This window comes from Cricetulus griseus, assembly GCF_003668045.3.
Source record: "Cricetulus griseus strain 17A/GY chromosome 1 unlocalized genomic scaffold, alternate assembly CriGri-PICRH-1.0 chr1_0, whole genome shotgun sequence".
Taxonomy (NCBI): Eukaryota; Metazoa; Chordata; class Mammalia; order Rodentia; family Cricetidae; genus Cricetulus; species Cricetulus griseus.
In genome coordinates, this window is record NW_023276806.1 from 97,724,616 (window position 1) to 97,746,777 (window position 22,162).

At 40.9% G+C, this 22,162-nt stretch overlaps 1 protein-coding gene across 1 annotated transcript in view; it reads left to right on the forward strand.

Moving 5' to 3' along the window:
• The window catches only part of Frem2 (FRAS1 related extracellular matrix 2), a 132,331-nt gene that overhangs the window by 49,355 nt on the left and 60,814 nt on the right, over positions 1–22,162 (forward strand). Inside the window, exons 3-4 of the mRNA XM_027394954.2 lie at positions 10,182–10,328; positions 14,685–14,915. Coding sequence (XP_027250755.1) covers positions 10,182–10,328; positions 14,685–14,915 — 378 coding nt within the window. The remainder of the gene's footprint in view (positions 1–10,181; positions 10,329–14,684; positions 14,916–22,162) is intronic.

Here is a 22,162-nt window from a genome sequence, read left to right on the forward strand (position 1 = left end):
CAGCTTTTTCTGAAGGACTGAAAATGACACCAGATACCTTGGGCATTATGAACATGACTTAGCAAAGTCCAAAGACCATAGAATACCTAGAATTAGGACCTGCAAATATAACTCAGCCTGTCACCACTTTGTTGCAATACTTAAGAAAATTAGTCTCACGATTTGTTGGCAATGCCTTATCATGGCTAACCTGATACTACTTGTTATTGCTAATAATATATTTTCCCTCTGTGAGACACAGTTGCTAAACAAATAAAAGCAGTAAAAATACACATACAACCTTTCCTAGCTTGAAAAAAAATATTTTTAGCTTGAAAGTAATTGGATCCAAGCTTTAAATTATTTTTCAAACATAACACTTAGTCTTGGTGTTTTAAAGAGACAGAGGTGCCCTTTTAAAAATATGCTTTTTGAAGAAATATACAGTGTACACTTGCTAATTTTGTAGAGGATAAATGGGTTGCTTTAATTTCTTCTCCCCTTCTCTTTTTCTCCTCTTCTCAACTAAATATGTAAACAAATGGATCTTACATTATTGTGCAATAGAGACATACATCACCAAAAGGATTCCGTTATTTTGCTTGCCTAACTTTGAAGGGATCAGACCAGTTACCAAAGGGTTTGACTAATTAAATACTCCTGCCAGTTAAGCAGCAAGGTTCCCTTTGCAAAGCTAATCTGAAATAAATGAGAAGGAACAATGAACTGACCTGTGACACTGAGGCTGCCCATGGTCTCTGTCTCTCTCTCTTCCCATCTCTTCATTGCTTTCCTTCTTCCTCTCTTTCCTTGGCAAGGCTGTGTTGATTCCCACAGGTGCAATAGCTGGATAGCCAGCCATAATCCCAAAAATTGTTTTTGTTTTTTTTAAACTGTAGAAACTTAAAAGTTTTTACAGCATAAAAACAAGACAGATTAGAAAGATGGACCATTAGGGAACCAGGGAATGAGTGTGGAGAGAGGAAGGCAAGAGAAGACTGAGGACAACTGGGTGGGAGTTGTTGTGGGTGAGCCAGCCATGCATGCAAGTATAGAATGCCTCAGTGAAACCCATTAATCTGTGCAGTTAATATGATTGGATCGTTGTAATTTAAAAAAGAAACTCCAAACTTCAGAATCTTAATTTTGTTGCCTAAAACAGAGCAGATAACGTGTGAGCAATTCTGATTTCAGTCTACACAGCCAACAAACTAAACAAAATCAGCTCTGAGAAAGGTCCTCTCAGTTCTGGCCCTTCCACTCTGAGTTTCGATCACAGAATGACTTTTCTGCTCCCATCTCAACCAAACCTTCCATCACATTTAAAGGCTGATGGCAATGGAAACTTAAAAGGTTTGATTGTTGGTTTTTTTTTTTTTCCTTTTTAACAATCAGATTAAGAAATATAATTTTTCCACTTTTATATTTTTTGTCTTTTCTTGGGGATATAACACAGCAGCCAAACATAGTTGGACATAATGCCTGCAGGCTGCATTGTCTCATCTCACTGTGGTGTGTGTGGTACTGTCACACTCCTGGTAATTAGAAGCCTCGCCTCACTGGGGAGTCAGCTACAATGCACTAAACCGGTTACTCCTGGAGGTGGTGGGCCACTCCCCACTCCCTCACCTCCCCTCTTCTTGGGGTGGGGGAGCTGTCTGGCCCTGGCGCCACCAAAGGAATTAGGCTTTGGTTTGAACAGAGAGCCCGAGGCCATTAAGTTTATTTTAAGAACATGTTGCCAGAGATCTAATAAATTTCTTTGTAGCTTCAGGCAGGGCTTGTGTGAAATCTTGCTGCACCAGGTGTTTGCTTTTGTATTTTTTTCCTCTCCCAAGAGGGTGAAGAGGGTGTAGGCCTTCCTAACTTTGCTCTCTGTAAAATCAGTCAGGGCTTCTATGAAAATGTTTGCTGGCTTGCATTTTCATTTCTGTCGGAAATCGGTAAGATGACAGCAAATTAGTTCTAGGCTGCTTTAAAAAGAGACAAAAAGTAAGACCCCCCCAAAGTTAAAAATATACACATGTATATCATACTTAATATTTAATAATTGAAATGCTTAAATATATAAGCCTAGAAAAGAACCACCAGAGCAGGCTCAACTGCCAGGTAATGTATTCATCTTTCACAGTAAAGCAACTCCTTTATAATCCATTGAAGCCATACCTTTCTGGAGCCTGGTAAAATAGCAAGTGAGGAGAAACCGCTACTCTAAAATGCCCGGTGTCTGTAATTGTGCTTTTCATCAACATAATTATTTCTTTAATTTATTCCCTGATCAGTAAATTAAGTGAAAGAAAGTTGTCCTTAGTTGCTTGCATGACAAGAATTAAAATAACTAAGTTAGCTTCAAGACTGCAAATGCTGGTGAAGTAGTGGGTGAGAGTTCACCTTGCAATTACCTGTGTTTACTCTGTCCTTTGCCCTTTTCAGGTGCGCATTCAGGTGGATGTGCACCGGAATTCCTGGCTGTGCATACCAGCATCAAGACCTTAGTTCCGCCAGGGTGAAGGCTAACTCAGGATGTGACATGTGGCATAACCAGTCAGGCTTGATGTAGCAAAGACTCTCAAACCCTAGGCCAGAAGATAGGAATCGGTGGTTCTTCCGTTCTTGTGGTTGCAAGGATGAAAATAAGCACATTCCTTTTGATTTTAATTCCTTGTTTGCTGGGTGGGGGTGGGAGCTGGGGCTTGGGGGAGGGGCTGTACTTAGATAATGGAAGGAGCCCTGAAGGCTCAGGCTTGCAGCTCCCACCCAGCTCTGGCCTGGTAGTTTCCTCCATCAGAAGCAATTACCTCCCAGTCTCCTCAGCTCAGCATTGAGTGTAGCCTCCAAATCCCTCCCTGAAATTAGAGGCTGAACTCTTGTGTTCTTTTTTCTGCCATTCCTCTGCTTTGCCATCTGATTCCTACTCTCCGGCGGCCTCATTATCTGTTAGCACCAGGATCTTTGCCAACTGGAGGGACATTTACTCAGATAGTATTGCTTCTATCCTGTGGCATCAGTTTATGAATTCATTAACTTGAGAAGATTAAAAGGATGCTAGCATGGCCTGAAATTCCACGTTGACCTGAATGAACTGATCAGGTGACTCGAAGAAGTAACGAAAAGAACACTGGATGGAAGTTAGTGTTAAATCGGTCCTGACACAGCCAATACAGGGATTAAATCCCACTCCCGCTGACCTGGTCCATAGAAAGTAGAAATTCCCCATGTGTGTGTCTACTGTGTGCTGAGTGGGGATACTAAGTGTTTCATTAAAATTATGCTGACTATAGCTGCCAACTTGTCCACATTCCTCACTAGGCACTTGCAGGGCCCTCAAGTCTGAGCTGAATTCAGCCAGGTTACCCCATTCCTGTGTTCCTTTTGCCAAGTGCTAACACTGGCAGAACCCACCTCTTGCTTCTGGTTAGTAAAACTCATCTTCGCAGCCCTTTTGGCGAAGGATAGGCAGCCATGCAGGCAGCCCTGACCTGTAGTAACAGCACAATCTAACTGTAATTTTGGCAGTTATGTCCAGATTCCCTGTAGCAGGGAACACATGCCCCCAGGGTGGGCCCTAGAGGTGTGTGGTCACTTTTACTGTTATTCTGTATTTGAAGGAAAAAGGCTTCCAAAAGGGTGACACTGAAGAAGATTAAAATGTCCCCTGATTATTTTCTCCTTTCCTAAAGGGATCTTAGACAGGATAGAATGATGTAGCTCAGCTTGGTTCTCTGATTCACACTTAGTAAAACTTTCTGCACTTTCTACTATTCTGCCTGTTGTCACTTCCATTATAGTGAGTACTGTCTCTTGCCCAAGGACATCGATGTCCTTGCAGCTTGTTACTCAATTCCCACATAAGTGTCATAGGACTGGACCCCAGAAAGGCTTAAGCACAGACTCTCTGTCAGGAGATGTTTCTGCACAAAACTTCATTCTTTGCATGTTGCTGAGTACATGTTCATCTCAATGCCATGGCCTGTGTCTACCTTCAGCTTAAGATAGGCAGCCGTGTGGGCAGCAGGACACCCTTCAAACAGGAGCCACAGTGATGTCAATATCCCAGTGCTGTGATGGTCAGGCAGGCAGCTGTTTCCCATATGTGAACGCAGGAGTGTTCCCATCAGTCCACACTCTTGAACAGAAGCCATGGAGGGGACTGGTTCTGTGATGTATTACTTTGTGTGTCAGGAAAATTAACTTGTACTGATTAAACAGTGATTTTCAATATTTACTATATTAGGTTCTATAAAATCACCATGAAATCTAATCAGTAATTCCTGAATGATTGTCCCTAGGGGATATGCAGGTTTTCTAAATTCATTTCATCAGCCTATAGCTTTGTTTTAGTTGTTGTACTTCTGTCCAACAACACCTTATTTCATTTGAGTTGGGCACCAACATTGTGCACACACCCCAAGGACCCTGACTAAGAGTTGAGTAAAACTTAGACAACACCTATATGTTCTTTGTAAGGTACATTAAAACTTTCATAGACAGTGTTGTAGCACCTTGACCTGGGAACATTTTAATAATGAAGTCACCAGCAAAGACGTGCCACTACATAGATGATGAACTGGAGACATTCATAGAATGTGAGCGGTGAGAAGTCTGACGACTCAGTTCAATCCCTATAACCCACGTGGCAGTAGAAGAGAACTGACTCCCAACTCCTACAAGCTGTCATCTGACCTCCACACTCAGACTGTCAGACTGCTTTAAGCATGGACCTACACAGTACACACACAAAATAAATAATAACATATATATATGTATATATATATGTATATACATATATATATACATATATATATATATATGAGATAAAGTGTGAACTAAGTCATACTTAAGCTGCACTCAGTGTTGTTCATGAGGTAGGAGAAGTTGTTGTGTATCCATCACTTTCTTTGCTGAGAAGGGTACGATTTTTCATTCCTCTCCCGAAGATAGCTCTCTCTCTTTCTCTCTCTCTCTGTGTGTGTGTGTGTGTGTGTGTGTGTGTGTGTGTGTGTGTGTGTGTGTGTTGTGTGTAATCCCCCGTGCCCTTCCACTTCTCCCCCTACATTCTCTACAAGTTCTTTTACTGTTCAGTGGGTCTGACCCCTTGTTCTCTACAGCCTCTTTCATGTAACATATAAGGCAGACAGTGAACGTGGGGGTGGAGTTACACAGAATGAGAGGAGAAAGTGATTTATTAATGACAAACTGTTGCATGTGTCAGTAATTTTAATGCCTTCAACTGAAATACACTAATTAACTAAGCTAAAATAAGCACTCAATGTATTAAGGAGTCTGGAAAACAATAAAAGGTATGGGCAATTCTTGGTCCGCCTCCCATCTGTCACAGAGGCTTCAGAGTCTAAGATGTTCATATCTGTGTGTCTGTGTCACCTCAGGATTAACCAACACCTCCTGCCCTCATGTTTAACTTTAGGTGAACCTCATCTATGGCATCAACTTCTTGTCTCTGCTTTCCAAGACTTCAATAGCAAAGAGAGTACTGATGTGTAGCAAATTCCCTGAGCTCCCATGAAACCGAATTCTTTGAAGTTCTCTCGTTCCTGGAATTCTCATCCAGAATCACCTTTCTGTCCACCACCCTGAATGTTCAGATGCCACCCTGACTTAAGGCCCATTTAACCACTGTCACTTCCATGTGTTGTCTCCTATTCCCTCTGGGTAAAGTAACCCCTTCTCATGCACCCCCTCAGCTGCAGGGCAGTACTTGACAGTCTTGAGCTTGTATGGTTAGTCGCTGTGCATGCACCATGCCCCATAATTGAAGGCTGACTCCTGGGACCCAAAGACCCAGGTTGGCTTATGTTTTGTACCAGGCAGTATTAAATAAGCACTAAAACCAGCCTGACTTTAGGGATCAGGGTCTGGTTCTACAAACTGCAGTTTCTCCTATGAAGAGCCCAAGGCAAATGCAAAGTTAAAGATGCATCTTTTCACAGACACGACATTGAAATGAATCCTTTACTTGAGCATAGGGGAAATCACCAACTCCCATAAGCATAGCCAGAATTTCACCTACTCTGGCCCTGATGGTGATCAAGCCTGGCATGCTTTCAAAGAACAAAACTTCCTAAAATTTGCTTAAAAATACAATGACACAATTTTGCCTATAAATCAGATAATAGTTCCTTAAATCTTTTCCAATATAAACACCCATTTCTAGGTGAGCACTCAACCATTGACCTACATCCCCAGCCCTTAAATATCTGTCTCTAACTTTGGCTTTAAAAGGTTAACTCCAGATTAGCTTTTGTTTCATTATGGATGCATATTTGACTTCTAGGGAAGTCTTCAGATTGAACTTTACTCTTGGTAAGTGAAGTTTACATTAAAAGAACATTTTTTTCTGGTAACTAACTTTTGTCTAAGGACAGATTCCTTATTAAAGCTAAATGTTGGGCATCCTCCCTCAACAGCATGGTCAGGGCTGAGGTACTCTGTGTTGTGGTTCTTAAGTGTGCTTTGTCTTAGGGGAAATCAGGAAAGCCAGTGTTTCTAGGGGGGAATCACTGAAGATCTGTGATTCTTTGTTATTCTAAAGTGACTATTGAGTTTGAACTGAAAGAGAAAATTGCAGAAGTCTAAAGACCAGCTGGAAAAGTTCAAAGGGGGCCTTCTCATCAAAACTTTAATGGCTTTGGTGTCAGGGCTTGGGGACAAAGCATTGGGGAATGTGGTTATCAGCTGTCAGGCACCTGTTGTGGAGATTTATGGCACAAGCCATGGGCCTTAATTTGTTTCCAGCTCCTCCAGCATCTGAGACTGGGGATCTACTTTTAAAAAGGCAGCCAAGCACGTAAATAAAATTTGTCTGGTTTTTAAGCTGCTTAAATTTTATGTAAAATTTTACATTCAGTCATGTAGCCTTAGTTACAGCATTAACACGTGTGATTCCCATCTACTGAGGTTAGAGGCATTTACATGGTGTATTATAAACAAGGTTGTTTTCCACTGTGTAAATAAAACAGTTCAAGTCTACAGGATCGATCATACTCTTAACACACGGAGTTAAAGTCAGCAAAGCTTAGTCCCTCTGAGTCATGGCATCTTCCTTCACAAGTGACTGCTGAGATGCTGGAAGTTCTAAACCTAAGGATGGTTCATGTGTTCAGAGGAGTCAGGTGGCAGTTAATTGTTTTGAATTTGGACTTTACAGATGTGACTTGGCACTCTGTAGTTAAACATCCATTGAAAAACCCCAGCTTTATAATGAATTCTAAATCACTGTGATAATTAACCTGCACCACCTCATTGTCTTACAAAAGCAAAGGCCCCTGACATTGTTTCTGGTTTTCTTTTAATAAAAATCTCAAAATGCTGTGGGCCCATGGAATTACTTGTTCAGCCATATGTGATTTAGAACTATGAAAAAAACAGCAATTTGGTACCTAGTCCAAAATCAAAGACAATTTTGATGTGTCCTTTAAAGCAATGTTTTTAAGTTAAATGATTCAGTACTGGACACCATAGGTTACACTTACGTAGAAATTCACGTGACCCAATAAATGAGGCACGTCCTTTAACCAAGGCAGTAGACTTCTACTCAATTCAGTGAGCTTTTTTGTTCTTCTAACAATAGTCAAAATTAAGTGCCTGCTCTCTAGATCAGGGGTTAGAGTCTGAAGAGGCAGAAACCATCAGACAGAAAATAACTACATTTAGGAAATGAGGCTGTGAAAAGTATTGCATAGTAAAACTAATCCAATAAAGATGCCAACTAAGGTTAGCTGGGGTGTCTTGATTCATTCAGGGGGAAACAAAGCTCTCCACCACCCAATATTCTTCAGAGATCACTATTTCTCTGGCTATTTCAATAAAGGAATCAAACTGTAAGACTGGTGGAATATTGTCAAATTTGAAAAACAAGACATTGCCAAGAGGACCAGAAAAAGTCAAGGGTATTAGGAAGGAGACCATGAAGTGTGCAAACCCTGCCCCCAAGTTCATACACAAAACAGTGAAGGGTTAGATATGACTGCATCTCTTCCTACTCAAGCTCAGTACGATATTCCCATATTTGTGTACTACTTAAATCAGGTAGGTAGTGATTCTATCTTTCTCCTTTCTTCATAGCAGAACTTTTAAACTCTTTCCTAGATGTTCATAAACTATGTAATCAGTTAGGTTAGGTTTTTCTCTGCTGTAACAAAGTGCCTGTATTCATGATAAGAATATAGGTCTAATTTAGTTTATGTGAACAATTGGCTCTCATCCTTTGGGCCGGTGGCATGGCAACAGATCATGGCTGTCTTTCTAACATCCATGTGTTAGCTCACAACCACCTACTACTCTAGTTTCAGGAATCTGATATGGCCACCACAGGCACTAGACAGGCATGTGATGCACACATATGCAAGCAAAAAATGCCTATACACATAAAGTATTAAAATAAATACTAAAAAGGATTAATTTAAAAAGTGATCGTGGAAGCTGTGTTCACCTGTATCCATGAGACTGAACTGAAAGTATTGCAGGTTGAAAGTCTGCTGCTTCACACTAAATAGTGAGATTCTGTCTTAAAATCCAAACTAGCAAACAAATAACAGACAAAACAAAGAGTAACTAAAAAGCTGAATTGTCTAGCACCTTACCAACTTCAAGCATAAAATAATGTTGTTTGTACAGTGTGTTTTATGTAGCTGCATCCATAGCACATGTTGTCGCTTCTGCATGACAATTTTAAGAGCTTCAATAAGAACTTCATAGTCATTGATTTTTGTGGGGATGCAACCATTTGGCAGTACTGGGGATTAGACCAAGGACATTGCTATACCAGGCAAAAGTGCTGCCAAGGAATTGCATCTCTGGTTCTGTACCTACTAGGTAGTGACTCAAAGGTTTGGTAGTGGTTTAACGTGGTACATTAGAGTAAGCCTTGAGTTTTTCAGGTCTGGGCAATGATGGGAACTATTATAATGAACACTTCCTTACAATTTCTATTTCAGCTTCTTTGGAAGCAAAACTCCCATGGAAGACTGGCAGGGTCAAGTGATTAAGCATCCTTTTGCCTCTCGAGTTCATTGTGGAAAACTTCCCGAGAGGCTGGGATGCCAAGTCACACGTCAAACAGGAGAACCAATTTCCCTGCATGGTCTCAACTACATGAGGCATTACCTTTGGTTTTCAGGAGTGAGAGTTTGTAGCTCAAAGTTACTGTGTCTTCTACTTATAAAAATTTTAGAGAAAACAGACTGTGTGTTTTCCCCTACTCCCCCTCCCCCCCCGTCCGGATTCCTTCACCTTGTGCAGATTTTCAGTCATTGAGAGTCTTGACTTTTCTCCATCTCATCTTTCTCTACTGTAGCTCTCTTTGTGTGGACTCAAAAGAGAGGAAACTAGAATAAAAACTGTGGTTTTAGCTGTGTTTGTTATTTAGGCTTTGTCCCCCTTACTCTTTCCCAGAAAGACTTATGAGGAATTAGTGATGCCTTTGTTTATGAACCTCATAGATCAAAAGCAGTTGAGGGATAGGTGTGGAGTGATCAACTGATAACCAGTTCTTTCATTTACTCAACAGAGTAGCTCTCAGGTTAGAGAGATCACACACAAGGTTCATTTTCTCCCTAGAGGCAGCCAGCTCCATTTTGATGGGAAGGTGGGAGGAGAGGGGAAGCCAATGAAAAAGGCTGTCTGTTTGCTCTCAGGAATGGAGTGGAGTCTAGTGGAAAGGGGGGTGGAGAAGGAATATTTGTTTTTCTTTAAGTGGTTATAATTAAAGCCTTCCACCCAATTGCTCTGTGAACCAGAAAAAGGTATTTGTGAAGGTTTGTATGTGTGTGTGAGAACATTTCAGCCCTCTAGAGTGAGAAGCTTGCTCTCCAGCGGCACCTTGTGGTGAATGATTTCTTTAAAAATATTTTTATTAATGGACAGCACATGCAAGGTATTTTGATCCTATTCACCTCCCCACCCCACCCTGGCTCTTCCCAGATCCACCCTCCCTATTTTACAACTTTCTTGGCTTCTGAATACTACATACCCCTTTCTGCCCCCAAACCTCCCATCCTGAAAGGATGGATTAATTTATCAAAGACCGCCTCCATCATCTGTGAGTGTCAAACCACACATGTTCCAGAGTTGTGTATTCTTTTTAGAGTTTCCTAGTCTGTGGATTGTTAAGGTCATTCATTCAAGAAAGCAGTAAAGTAAGTAAAATAAGTAAAAAACAGTAAATAAAAATTCTTATTTTCCAGGTGGAAACAAGTTAACCAACCAGCATTTTCGACTGAATTGGGCGTGGATCTCCTTCGAAAAGGAATATTACTTGATCAACGAAGATTCCAAATTTCTTGACATTGTTCTTAAACGCAGAGGATACCTAGGAGAAACTTCATTTATAAGTGAGTTTAGTTTGTACTTCCCATGTGTTTATATTTTTTTCTCTAGTGATTAAAAACTACAGCACTAATTTAGGACACTGATCTAGGTTAAAATCTTAGTGAGATGTTGATATTTGATTTTTAAGTACTTAGAGATCATATCAACAGATTTGTGTCATGGTGCATGATTGTGATCTTTCTGTGGTGTAAAATACATTCACAAAATTGGAAGTAATCATAGATGAATTCAAAAATAAAGTCAAATGTCACCAGGTTAGAATAAACTAATGGGAATCTAATGTATCCCCATTAGATTTTACACTGAAACAGCAGTGTAAAATACATATGACAGATATGTTAATAAATAAGCAGAATGTATCCAGAGAGTTGTTGGGCATCAAAATGTTAATTCTGCAGTTTGCATCAAAAAAAAAAAGTTAACTCACCATGTGTTGAGTTTGAAGACCCTGTAGCCTTCAACATGTACTGAAGTACCAGTATATGTTAAAATGCTATATGCTAAAGCCTAGTCATTTTCTTTTGCCTTATTTAATAAAACCAAAAGTCAACAGCAAATGAATAAAACCTTTCTTAGACTCCGATTTAAGGCCACATTTCATTTCATGTAATCATAAAATAAGGAAGTGTATGCCACGGACATAGAGTTGATGCACAATACTGAGTACATTGATGAAAAGTGGCAGTGTACCCCAAGCAATGATATCATTTTGAAGAACCACACATTTAATAGAGAGGTTAAATGCAGAAGAGCTTTGAAGAGGGGAATTATTAATCACAATAGGATTGGCAAAAATAAAAGGGTTGTCTCTGAAATTATTACTTTGAAATTGCACTGGCCTGTCACCCCTTAAACATTAGGTCCCTATTCATAGGGAAGTTCTCCCCTGACATGTTTGGACTCCGGATATTAATTATTCTTTACTTTAAAAATAGGGTTTTATTTATATTTTTTTTTAACTTTTGAAAAGAGGTCCTTTATTTGCTGCACTTCCACAAGACTGCTCTGTACATTCTATTTGACTTTCCAGAGAGCAGTAGAGGTTCATACTGCTCTCCTTTTTAGGGACCTGGTCTCTCTGCAAGTGCTCCCCTCGCTGCACATTTCCCTGTATGCTGTTAGGGAGAGGTCAGTTTCAACTGTACTTTGGGCCTGAAAACACAGTGACTAAACTTCACTGATAATAAGGCACAGCAGAGAACCTCAACGCTTATCAACGATGCTACTATCTATGTGCAGTCTGTTCCCACTACTGGCAAGTTCATGTGATTCGAGTTCACAGTTATCCTATGGAGAACATTGAGAAAGTTAACCATTGAAAGTATTTTAAAGACTTTTCAAGTCGGAATTTTTTTCTCTATCTGTTTTTTTTTTTTTAAATTATTCTTCCTCAGTGGAATGCTAATGCATTTTCCTAAGTTATTTGTTTGGCCCAACAATAGTTTTCTGTGACTGTGACTATACCAGCAATTCTATAATGGTTCCATAGCTCTCCTTGGTTCATCTCACACAGCTACTTTTTAAACTGGGGTAGAAGAATATTAAAAAGACCCTGTGTGTCCATGTCTCCCTGTGTGTCCACATCTCCCTGTTTCCATGTCTCCCCATGTGTCCATGTCTGCCATCACTGAAGATGGCTCTGAAATTATGCCAGGACCTGGATTAGAAGTCAAGTAAAACACAAAACATAATTATAGAAATCTACAGTGAAGATGCTGGTCCCATAAAATTTCCACTCCCACATATGGACTTAAGAACACATTGTAGCTGCATATAGAATATCACTTGAGTACAATTAGTAAATGAAGAATTATATAAGATGTTTAATGCATTTTCCCAAAGATGGACTTTTCATTTTGTAAATCTATGTTAAATTGTGTTTGTGTTCCTGTGATGGAACTCCTGGCCAAAGCAACTTAAGGGAAGGAAGAAAGGATTACCCAAAGGTGGTGGTGAATGGAGAGAGGCAGGAGTGGCTCCAACTGTGCCAGCAGGAAGAGGAGAGGGGGCTGTTCACATCTTGGTTGATCAGAAAGCAGAAAGAGCTAGACCAACCGCACAGGGACAGAAATAACCTTCAAAGGCCTGACCCTAGTGACCTGCTTCTACCAGCCAGGCCAAACAACCTTTAAAATAATGCCAGCACATGCAGCCTGCACATTCAAAGCACCAGATGAGAGGGATGTTTCATGTTTAAACCATAATGAGCTTCTTACAATTAATTCTTAAGGTTGACATATAAAGTAGTGGGTTTTGCTAAGGTGTTTTCATGCACATCATGCTTTGTTCTTGCTTGTCTTCTGCTCCTGCCCTATTCCGACCCTCCCTTCTGCTGTCACGTGTCATGAACTCAGTTGCCCTTATTTCCTCCACTCCCCTTAAGATCTCTTTCTTGTAGCTGGAGTTTTCTTGTCCCTCTAGGTCCTGCCACCCTTCAGTCCCAAATAAGCACACAGAGACAGATTAACTGTTAAACTGTTGGCCGATGGCTAGGGCTTCTTATTGGCTAGCTCTCTCTTAATTATTAACCCTTAACTATTAATCTTGGCTTACCGGAGAATGCCAGAACCTGTTACCCCTTTGTTGGCCACAAGCAGCTCTCTGCCTCTCCCTCCAGCATTCTCCTCATCTCCTAGCCCCACCTATCTTCCTGCCTCTACTGGCCAAACAGTGTTTTATTCATCCGCTAATAAGAGAAACACATATACAGAAGGGCATCCTCTGTCACACCTAGGTTTCACATTAAAGGAAACCCATGTGCTTGCCTTTCTGCTTCTTGCTTATTTCACTTACCATAATGACTTTCAGTTCTGTCCACTACATTATCCTGTAACTGTTATGATTCTTTTTTCTTTATGGCTGAATGAAATCCCATTGTGTCTGTGAACCACAATTTCTTTTTAGCAGTAATTGGACATGCCTATATCTCTGTGATGTATAACAAGCTCTTATAATCCAATAATCAACTAAATGTGTTTTTGTATTTGATGGCAGTCTTTGCATCTCAAGGATCTCACTGCTACTAGTTATTAAACATCTATCAATGACAAGCAACATCCTTAAGCCTGCTGAGTGCTTTATCAATATCTTTTTCTCCTCATAACCCTTCGCTAGGTCTCCCAAGGCCTTGAGTCCTGACTGTGGTGCTGTATTAGGCAATGGGCCTATAAAATGGAAACAGTTAATGCATGCTGAGTCTTTCTTTACACATGCCAGGCCTAGACCCCAGTACCCTATAGGTCTTAACCCTACAAGAAAAATGCCATTGTATCTTCCACTTCAAAGAGAGAAAATGTGACATTCTCAAACATTCAAGGTCCCAGGGCCCACACTCACAACCACTTCACCAGAGTCTCACAAACCGAGAGTGGTTAGCATAATTATTGGTTTGCAATCTATTGCTGTGTGGATGAGGGATGAAAGTACATTTTCTCAATCCAAGATATCTTGCTTCAGCCCTGTACTACTTTTCCATGTGGGAGAAGACACAAAAGTAGCTTCATTTAACAACTGAAGTGAACTCTTGTGGGTGTTTTCAGTAGCCACAATGGGGATTTGGTATTGCAACCTGTGTTTCATCAGTGAATGCCTTTGCTGTCCTATGATAAACTTGGCTGAAACTGGAGGACATGCCCTGTATTATATGAATTCCTTTTTGGCTTTTAAGTGTCCTTTGAATCTTCTGGGAAGAGTTCATCATTGATGAAAGGAAATCCGGCTGAGCAGGCAGCTGCTGGCAAAGGCCGATTAGCAGGGCTCTGCTGCTGGTCATGCCATGGTGATTGTAGTGGGTCCAAGGGACACTGACTGTCCCTCTGTGTGCACTGGGAACAGGACACTAACCGGAGATCTGCAGAACTCACCAGATGCAGAACTGTGACTCCTGTTTTAGGCCCTTGATCCTTTGACATTAAATAAGCCATGCTGTATATGCTACTAAAGCAGATGCATATGTAAAATATTTACCTGTCTGGTGCTTTTCTGAGGTCTCTTAAGACAAATGCTTTTAATATTAATAGCCTGTGATATATTCAGATGTATTCAAAATAATCCTTTTTTTAAAAAAAAGTTTTCTCTGTGTAGCCTTGGCTGCCCTGGAACTCACTTTGTAGACCAGGCTGGCCTCAAACTCACAGAGATCTACCTGTCTTTGTCTCATGAGTGCTGGGATAAAAGGCATGTGATGTGCCACCACCACAAAATAATCTTATGTAAGTACTCTAAGGCAATTTGTTTTGTTTTAGTCTCTGGTAGAAATTCAGCAATGAAGGCAGAGCTGGGTGCCCAGCAACAAAACAAAGAAAAAGAGGGAATGGTCCCATTTATTCTAAAATGAATGAATTCCATTCTCTCTGCAGGCATCAGCACAAGAGATGGGACTGCACAAAGAGACAGGGACTTCAAGGGCAAGGCCCAGCGACAAGTGCAGTTCAACCCAGGCCAGACCAGGGCCTCGTGGAGAGTGCGGATCTTGAGTGATGAGGAACATGAGCACTCGGAGACCTTCCAGGTGGTTCTCTCTGAGCCTGTGCTGGCGGTCCTGGAGTTCCCCACAGTGACCACTGTGGAGATCATTGACCCAGGTGACGGTGAGTGTGGCCATCATTTCCCTTACGTCATTGCTGATGAGCTTTTACAGAGGAGTTTAAAGCCACTATTTGAACTTTCTATACAGAGAATTTTCTAGATTCTTTAGAGTTCTCAGGTATATTGATGGAAAGAGGGAAATGTAACAGTAATGATGGGAAGCTCTGTCTCAGGTAAAGTAACTGCAGTATCGTTAATGCCGGGTCTTTTCCATGATTGTCATTCTCATCTTAGAACCAGTTTCCTCCCATTTGTCTGCCATCCGTTCATCAGCTTCGAAGTCATTCGGGTGTCTTAGAATACCTTTAAGCAAATGGTTTGAGAGTGAGAACATTCCAGGCTCAATTTGTCCCCCTGTATTGCAGTTTATCATTTCCACCTTTGTGCGATGATGTCCACCCTGATGCTCCCGACCTCCCCGCTTTCTGTGGTTAGCTGTCCTGAGCCGCTGCTCTGAATTTCTCTTCTATTTCTTTCCTCGTCAATGTGTGCACTTGGCTGACGCTGTGAAAATGAACATTAATGTTCTTGTAAGTTGGCCTTTTCCCGCCCCTGGCATACAATCCTGGTTTGTCGTGCTGTGTATTTGAGTTGGGGTGTAGGGGGTAAATTGCGTTTTTGAGGCCTGGCATTTACACAAACCTCATTCAGACTTCTAAAGTTGAAATGCTGTCAGAAGCTAGACATGACTTTTTTCTTTTAAACTGCTAGCCTGCTTTATTTTGTCAGTCAGAAAATTCTTAAATGCTCTACAAAGATACAATCTGCTGAGTTGATAAAATGGGGACTCCTGCAAATCCCTGTGTTAAAAGACTCAGCACAATTAAAGAGGCCGGATCAGAACCAGGGGCTCTGGTGTCCTGAGTTTATCTAATTCCTCAGCCTTCAGTCAAATATGAAGTTCCCTTACATTTATAATCTTTATCAAAGAACATTTAACATTAATTGTGTCTGCTTTATCTGTGAATAAACAATTAAACTTTCTTCTAGTCTGCAGCTTTAGGGATATACTTCGATAATAATGCTTTTCTCTTTTGTACACCCCCATGACAACTTTAATACACATAAGCTGCTCCATTAGCTTAAGCTGGAAGCTAGCTTTTGGGATTTTATTTGCTATTTAGTAAAATTGCTATCATTTACCTTAAGGAATAAGACTTAAACTTGTTTGTGCCTTCCTAACCATAAGGTAAGATATTTCTCTCTACCAGTGACATGTCTGAGCAATGGGATTTTAAAACAAAGGCAGCACGCACTCTTGAAAAACGTATACATTCATACATACACCCCAGACCTCACATATTCATAGTTATGCAATTCTATTCTCTATATTCTTTTATAGTTTTAAATTGGATATGATTTAAGGAAGAATTTTTAAACTATTGTGTATTTTACCCCATACATTAGCATCTATATTCACCTGCAAACAGACATCCTTTATTGCTTACTTGTTTAATGTGAAGCCATACTCACTGTGGATGAGTCTGATAAGGATAAGGATAAGGTCTGATTCCTCCCCTGCCTGCCCATATCAGTGGCCTGCTGCAACACTGTAATCAGTGCTGATCCTTCACCTCCACCTCAAGACTAGTCCAGTCCTCATGTGCCTGTGGCATCCATGCTGCAGCAGTCTTGAGTGGCAGACACCAGTGAGATGTCTCCAGGACTCCCCTGAAAATTTGGGGATGGCCATGAACACAGTAAGAGTTAATCTCCAAGCTGTACTGACAGTTTGTCCTGCCCTGTCACTTGAGAAGCTACTATCCAGGGGCAGTTTAACCATCCGAAGGACCTTTGGGTCTAGAGTTGACATATTTTGTTGCATGGAAATGTAGGATATAATTAGTGTTATTCAGTAAGCTGTGGGGGAGGGTGAAGAATGACTGGAACATTGTGCTGTGAGTGTGGGTAGTGGCAACTCCCAGAATTATGTATTCACATGCCTATTGAACATATCAATAAATTACATTTCCTTGTAACTTGAAGCCTGTAATTCAAAGATGAAAACTGGAATAAAGGGAAGGCAGACTTCTCAACAGCAGCAGTAACTTCTCTTTTAAACTCGCCATGTTGCCAGATGCTCATGGCCCATGGGTGCCACACATGAGAAGGCAGCCATTTGAGTACATGACTTCAGTCTCACCCACCATTTCTACTCTTTTGATGACTTTTCCTGTCTAACCCCCTTTAATATTTTTAGAGATTTGCTTATTTTATATGTATGTATTTTCCCTGCATGCATGTATGTGTACCACATCCATGAAGTACCTAGGGGAGCCAGAAAGAGGGCATCAGATCCCCTGTAACTTGGATTATGGATGATTGTGAATCACCATGTGGGTTCTGAGAACTGAACCCAGGTTCTCTGTAAGGGCAGCCAGTGCTCTTAATAGCACTGAGCCATTGCTCCAGCCTTAACCCAGTTTTAAGAGGTTTACATGATAATGATTCTTAAATTTGTGTATATTGAATTTTGTATCTCAATTAATACCACTGTTTCTTATTCTTAGAAACATATACTCATTAACTAGTAAACCCTTTTGTCTCTGTAAAAGGAAAATACATAAGAACTAAACTTAAAAAAATAGAGCCTATTTCTCTTTTTACTTCTTAATGTCTACCCAGAATAAAATGAATATGTATATTTACTGGGAGACTACAACCTCAAATATTCAAGTACAAGTACATAAAGTATAGGAACCCCATTTTATGTAATTATTTTGCTTATTACACCTGAAATGCTTGTAAAATTGTATTGATCAAGTTATTTTGATATTCCCCTCATTATATATCATTATATATATAAAATATATATGATGTATATCATTATATATATCATGAGTAAGTAGATCAACTATTCCATTTCTGTAAATGTTTTTGATGGAATCAAATTGAGTTACTACCTAATATTATAAAAATAGGTGTGGCTAGTGAGGTGGCTCAGTAGTTAATGGTACTTGCTGCTCTTGCACAGGACCTGGATTCAACTCACAGTGTCCACATGGTGGCTCACAATCACCTGTAACTCCAGCTCCAGGGGATCTGATGCCCACTTCTAGCCCCTGTAGGCTCCTGCATGCATGTGGTACACATATGTACATGCAGGCAAAACATTCAAACACATTTAAAGAACATAATGATTGCCAAATCACTTTAAGCAGTAAGTTTAAAAGGATATATTTGGATCTTCTACTATCTTGGCATGAACTTATATCACCTCATATGTGAGTCAGGCTCACTAATTTCATCTGCTTCTTTCCGGGGGTCCTGTTAAAAATGGTCTGCATTAAGTTTGTCTACTGTAGAAGAAAAAAATAAGCAACAAAGTGTAAAAGAAATGTCAAAGTTCAAACATCAGTGACAGTATTCAGACAGTTCTGCACTGAGAACACTTGTTGACCAGTCTAAAGGCACTGCAGTGGCCTGAAGATGTATTGGAATGCCTTCTGAGTTGTTTTTAGACATGCCAGATTCCTTCAAGGCAGGGAACACTCATTGCTTTCATTCATGCCCCAAGTTCTCTGCCTCTTCATCTATTATGACAGATTTTTAGAAGATAATCTGTTCTGCCATGTTTTTAGTGTTTTTTTTTTTTTTTTCATCAGTACAGTGCCATGGAGAAAAAGGACAGGATGAACATTATCTCTCAACTGTGGCTCCAACTTTATTTCTGAGAATTGAAGTCACTTTTTTGTTTTCCCAAGTTGCAGCATCATCAAAACTTAAAAAGAGTACTCATTATGGTATAGTCATATTGTTGGATAAAGGATGCACTTTATCCAGGTTTATCTTTCAAAATAAAGAGCATTAACATTTACCTGAAAATGGGAAAGCAGCTCACATTTATTGTCAGAAAGATAATTCAGTAAGGCCATAAGAGTGGAAAAGAGGAGAGGTATAAGGGGCCAAAGAGACCCTAGACTTCCTGTCTTCTTTCCTCTGCAATCCTGGAAGTAGCAAGAAGTAAAGAGTGTTAATTTTTTAAGTCATTTATAATCCTCCCACATGGAGGTGGCTATTGCTAGTGTTTGAGAGCATGACCCTGCACTTGACTTTTCTCCTACTGGCTTCCATTTGCTTCCTGAGAACTTATTAATCCCATAACTTAGCTCTTACTCCTTTTGTATGGACTGTGATAGTTTCAGCCTGTTATGTTGTTGGAGGGTATCTGACCTAGGGCAGCTCCTGCAAGGTCAGAAGGCCGAAATCCAAGCACATGTGCTGAGTCAGGGGCCTTTGTCTTTCTAGGTCTTTTCTGTAGCCTGTCATGGCTACTTAAGCAGGGGGCTGGGTGAGGGTCTGGTCCCTTCAATGTGAATGGGCTTTCACAAGGGTAGTTTTATGATATATGTCTTTGTATGCTCTCTGTCTATTCTAATGTATGCTTGTCATGTTATCTCCTTTCAGAATTTTATAGTATGCAATTATATACATAGATTAATAGAAAACATACAGGAAGTTCTCAACTCATTAAAGAAATCATCTAGGTACTTGCTTCTAGCTTCCTTTTAACCTTCCTCCCCTCTCCCTGCCTTTTCTCCACCTTTACCATGCTTTATACCTCTTGACATCAGTTAGCTTTTCCTTTTCCTCTTGTGTTAGCAGTGTCTCTCTCACCCTGTGTAGCCTCCTTTGGGAAGAACATTGGGCAACCATGAAGGTTATGAACAAGGGCTCTGTGATGACTTGTCTGAGTTATTGCAAAAATAAAGCCAGCTGATACACGTGGAGTGTTTAGAATAGAACTTAGAGAATAGTAAGGCTCCATTGGTGATAGCTAACTGCATTTAAAGACTGGTGCAAGAATGGTGTTCTTCAACATTTCACTCATAAAAAGGTGTGCTTACTTGAGGCAGTCTGTGTATACACTTCTACTGTGTATCTAAAGCAAAGTTGGAAAATCATGTTACCCTAAATGGCAACCAGAGAAATCATTCAATTGTCTTTCTGATATTCTTAAATGGTTTTTCCCACAGCTTACTTATTTATGTGAAAAGTTAGGTCAATAGAAGATCTGAACCTGATACGGGCATATTTACCCTCTGTCAGATCAACTGTAGGAGTAAATTCCAGGTCTGAGGCCATTGTCCAGACACAATTCTTCTCTATTCACAGTTCAAGCCCATAGGCACAGGGGAGAAGTCCTGACTTGTGTAATCCAAAGTGCATGGGTCACAGGGTGCAGAGGGAACCAAGCCCGTAAGTCCCCCAGGTTTAATTCCTGTTGGGGCTGCTTAGTTAAAATCCTATACATGCAGCTTCCCTTGGAACATACTTGGAAACAGAACCAGCCAGGACAAATTTGCAGTGTAGAATGAATATTGTCTGATTAACCCTGGTTTAAGCAGCTCTGGCTTTCGTAACAAAATATCATAGATTGGGTGACTTTAATATAACAGGTAACAATATCCTCACAGTTGTGGGGGATTAAGAATCTGAGCTCAAGGTGCAGGGCTAGGAGTAGATGGCTTGTTTAGTGTCTTGGAGACCCTGACTCTATCTCCAGCAATGTTAAAATAAAACCAACAGATCAAGCTTGGGCTAAGTACACTCAGTCCCTGATGAGGGTCCTCCAGGCCTACAGACAGTCACCTCCCTGGTTCCTCATGACCTGTGATCTGCTGCCTGGATAGTTGCAAAGTCTTAAAACCAAGGGCTTCATGTCGGCACCTCCTATTTCATGTCTATCTTGCAACAGCTGAAACTGAAGTTCATCAGAGTAGAGCATCACAGCACCCCATCAATGACCAATGCCTTCTAATGAATTCACTGTGAGATACTGAATGTAGAAAAGACTAGACTAGACTGACTACATGATAAAAGCTAGGACCCCCTCTCTATAGCATTCAGGAAGCCAAATAACCCTGTAGCAGAAACGAATATAGTCTCGGCTCTTGAGCTGACAGTTTCCCTAACTGTTGACCCTAATCCTAATTCTGGGCCGATCTGAAAAACCCAGATGTGCACAGCCCCATAGGGCGTCTTCCTTCCTGCTACAGCTTCCCATGCCACACAGCCTCCCATCATGACACACCTGATTCTTCCTTTCTTTCCCACAATTTCATGTTCCCACTCTTTTGCCTGCTTTCAAGTCTATCTAAACACAAATGAAGAGCTGGGGATATAGTCTATAGCAGACTGCTTGCCACTGGCTAGTATTTTGTCAGCTTAACTTGAGCCAGAGTCATTTGGGAAGAGGGAGCCTCATCTGAGAAAATGTCCTCATCAGATTAGTCTGTGGGCAAGCCTGTGGTACATTTTTTTTTTAATTTATAATTTTTAGTTTATGGAGAGCCCAGTCCATTAGGGGTAGTGCCACTCCTAGTCATGTGGTCCTGGCTTTGTACAACAAAGCAGACTGAGCAAGCCAAGGGAGTAAGCAGCATTCCTCCACGCCCTTTGCTTCACTTCCTGCCTTCCTGTTCCCACCTTGAGTTCCTGCCCTGACTTCCCCTAGAGACAGAGTGGGACCTGAGAATTGTAAGCTGAAATATACCCTTTCCTCTGAAAGTTGCTTTTGGTCATTATCACCGAAATAGAAATCCTAACTAAGACACCGACTATTCACAGAACACTGTAGGAAAAAGAAACCAGCAACAAATAAGGGTAAAGGTGGCTGACTTCATTGCTCTAATGAGCTCTAACAATTGTTCATTCTCATCCAGTTCATTGGGTGGCTTTGTTTATTTCTACATCCTAATCAGAGTGAAAAATCAAAGTCCTTCCAGCATCGCTGCAGGGGTCTGTGATCTGCACACCCACCCCACTAACACTTCTTCAGCTTCATGTCCACCCTTCTCCTTGCCCTCCATACTCTCAGCACACTGACCCTCTGCCCGCCCCTTGCCCTCTCTCAGCACATCCTGATCTTCACTTAGACATCTCAGCTGCCTTCCCATCGCAGCTCAGCTGTACCAGAAACACTTCCTGTAACTTTTCTAAGTATTGTAGGCTACCCCGCATCACATCTCCAGACACTTGACTTCTGTCACACCACCCCAATATCATATACGTTTCTTATGTGTTTGATTACTTTCTTCCTACTTCCAATCCATCAGTAAAAAGGAAAACAGGTTTCACTCCTGCATCGTGGTGCCCAGTATAGTGCCTGGCAAGTAGAAATCAGTGTTTAATCAATGAATAATTAGTTATAAGATGGGGGCATTCTAGCCGGGGGTTGGTGGTGCACGCCTTTAATCCCAGCACTTTGGAGGCAGAGGCAGGAGGATCTCTCGTGAGTTCAAGGCCA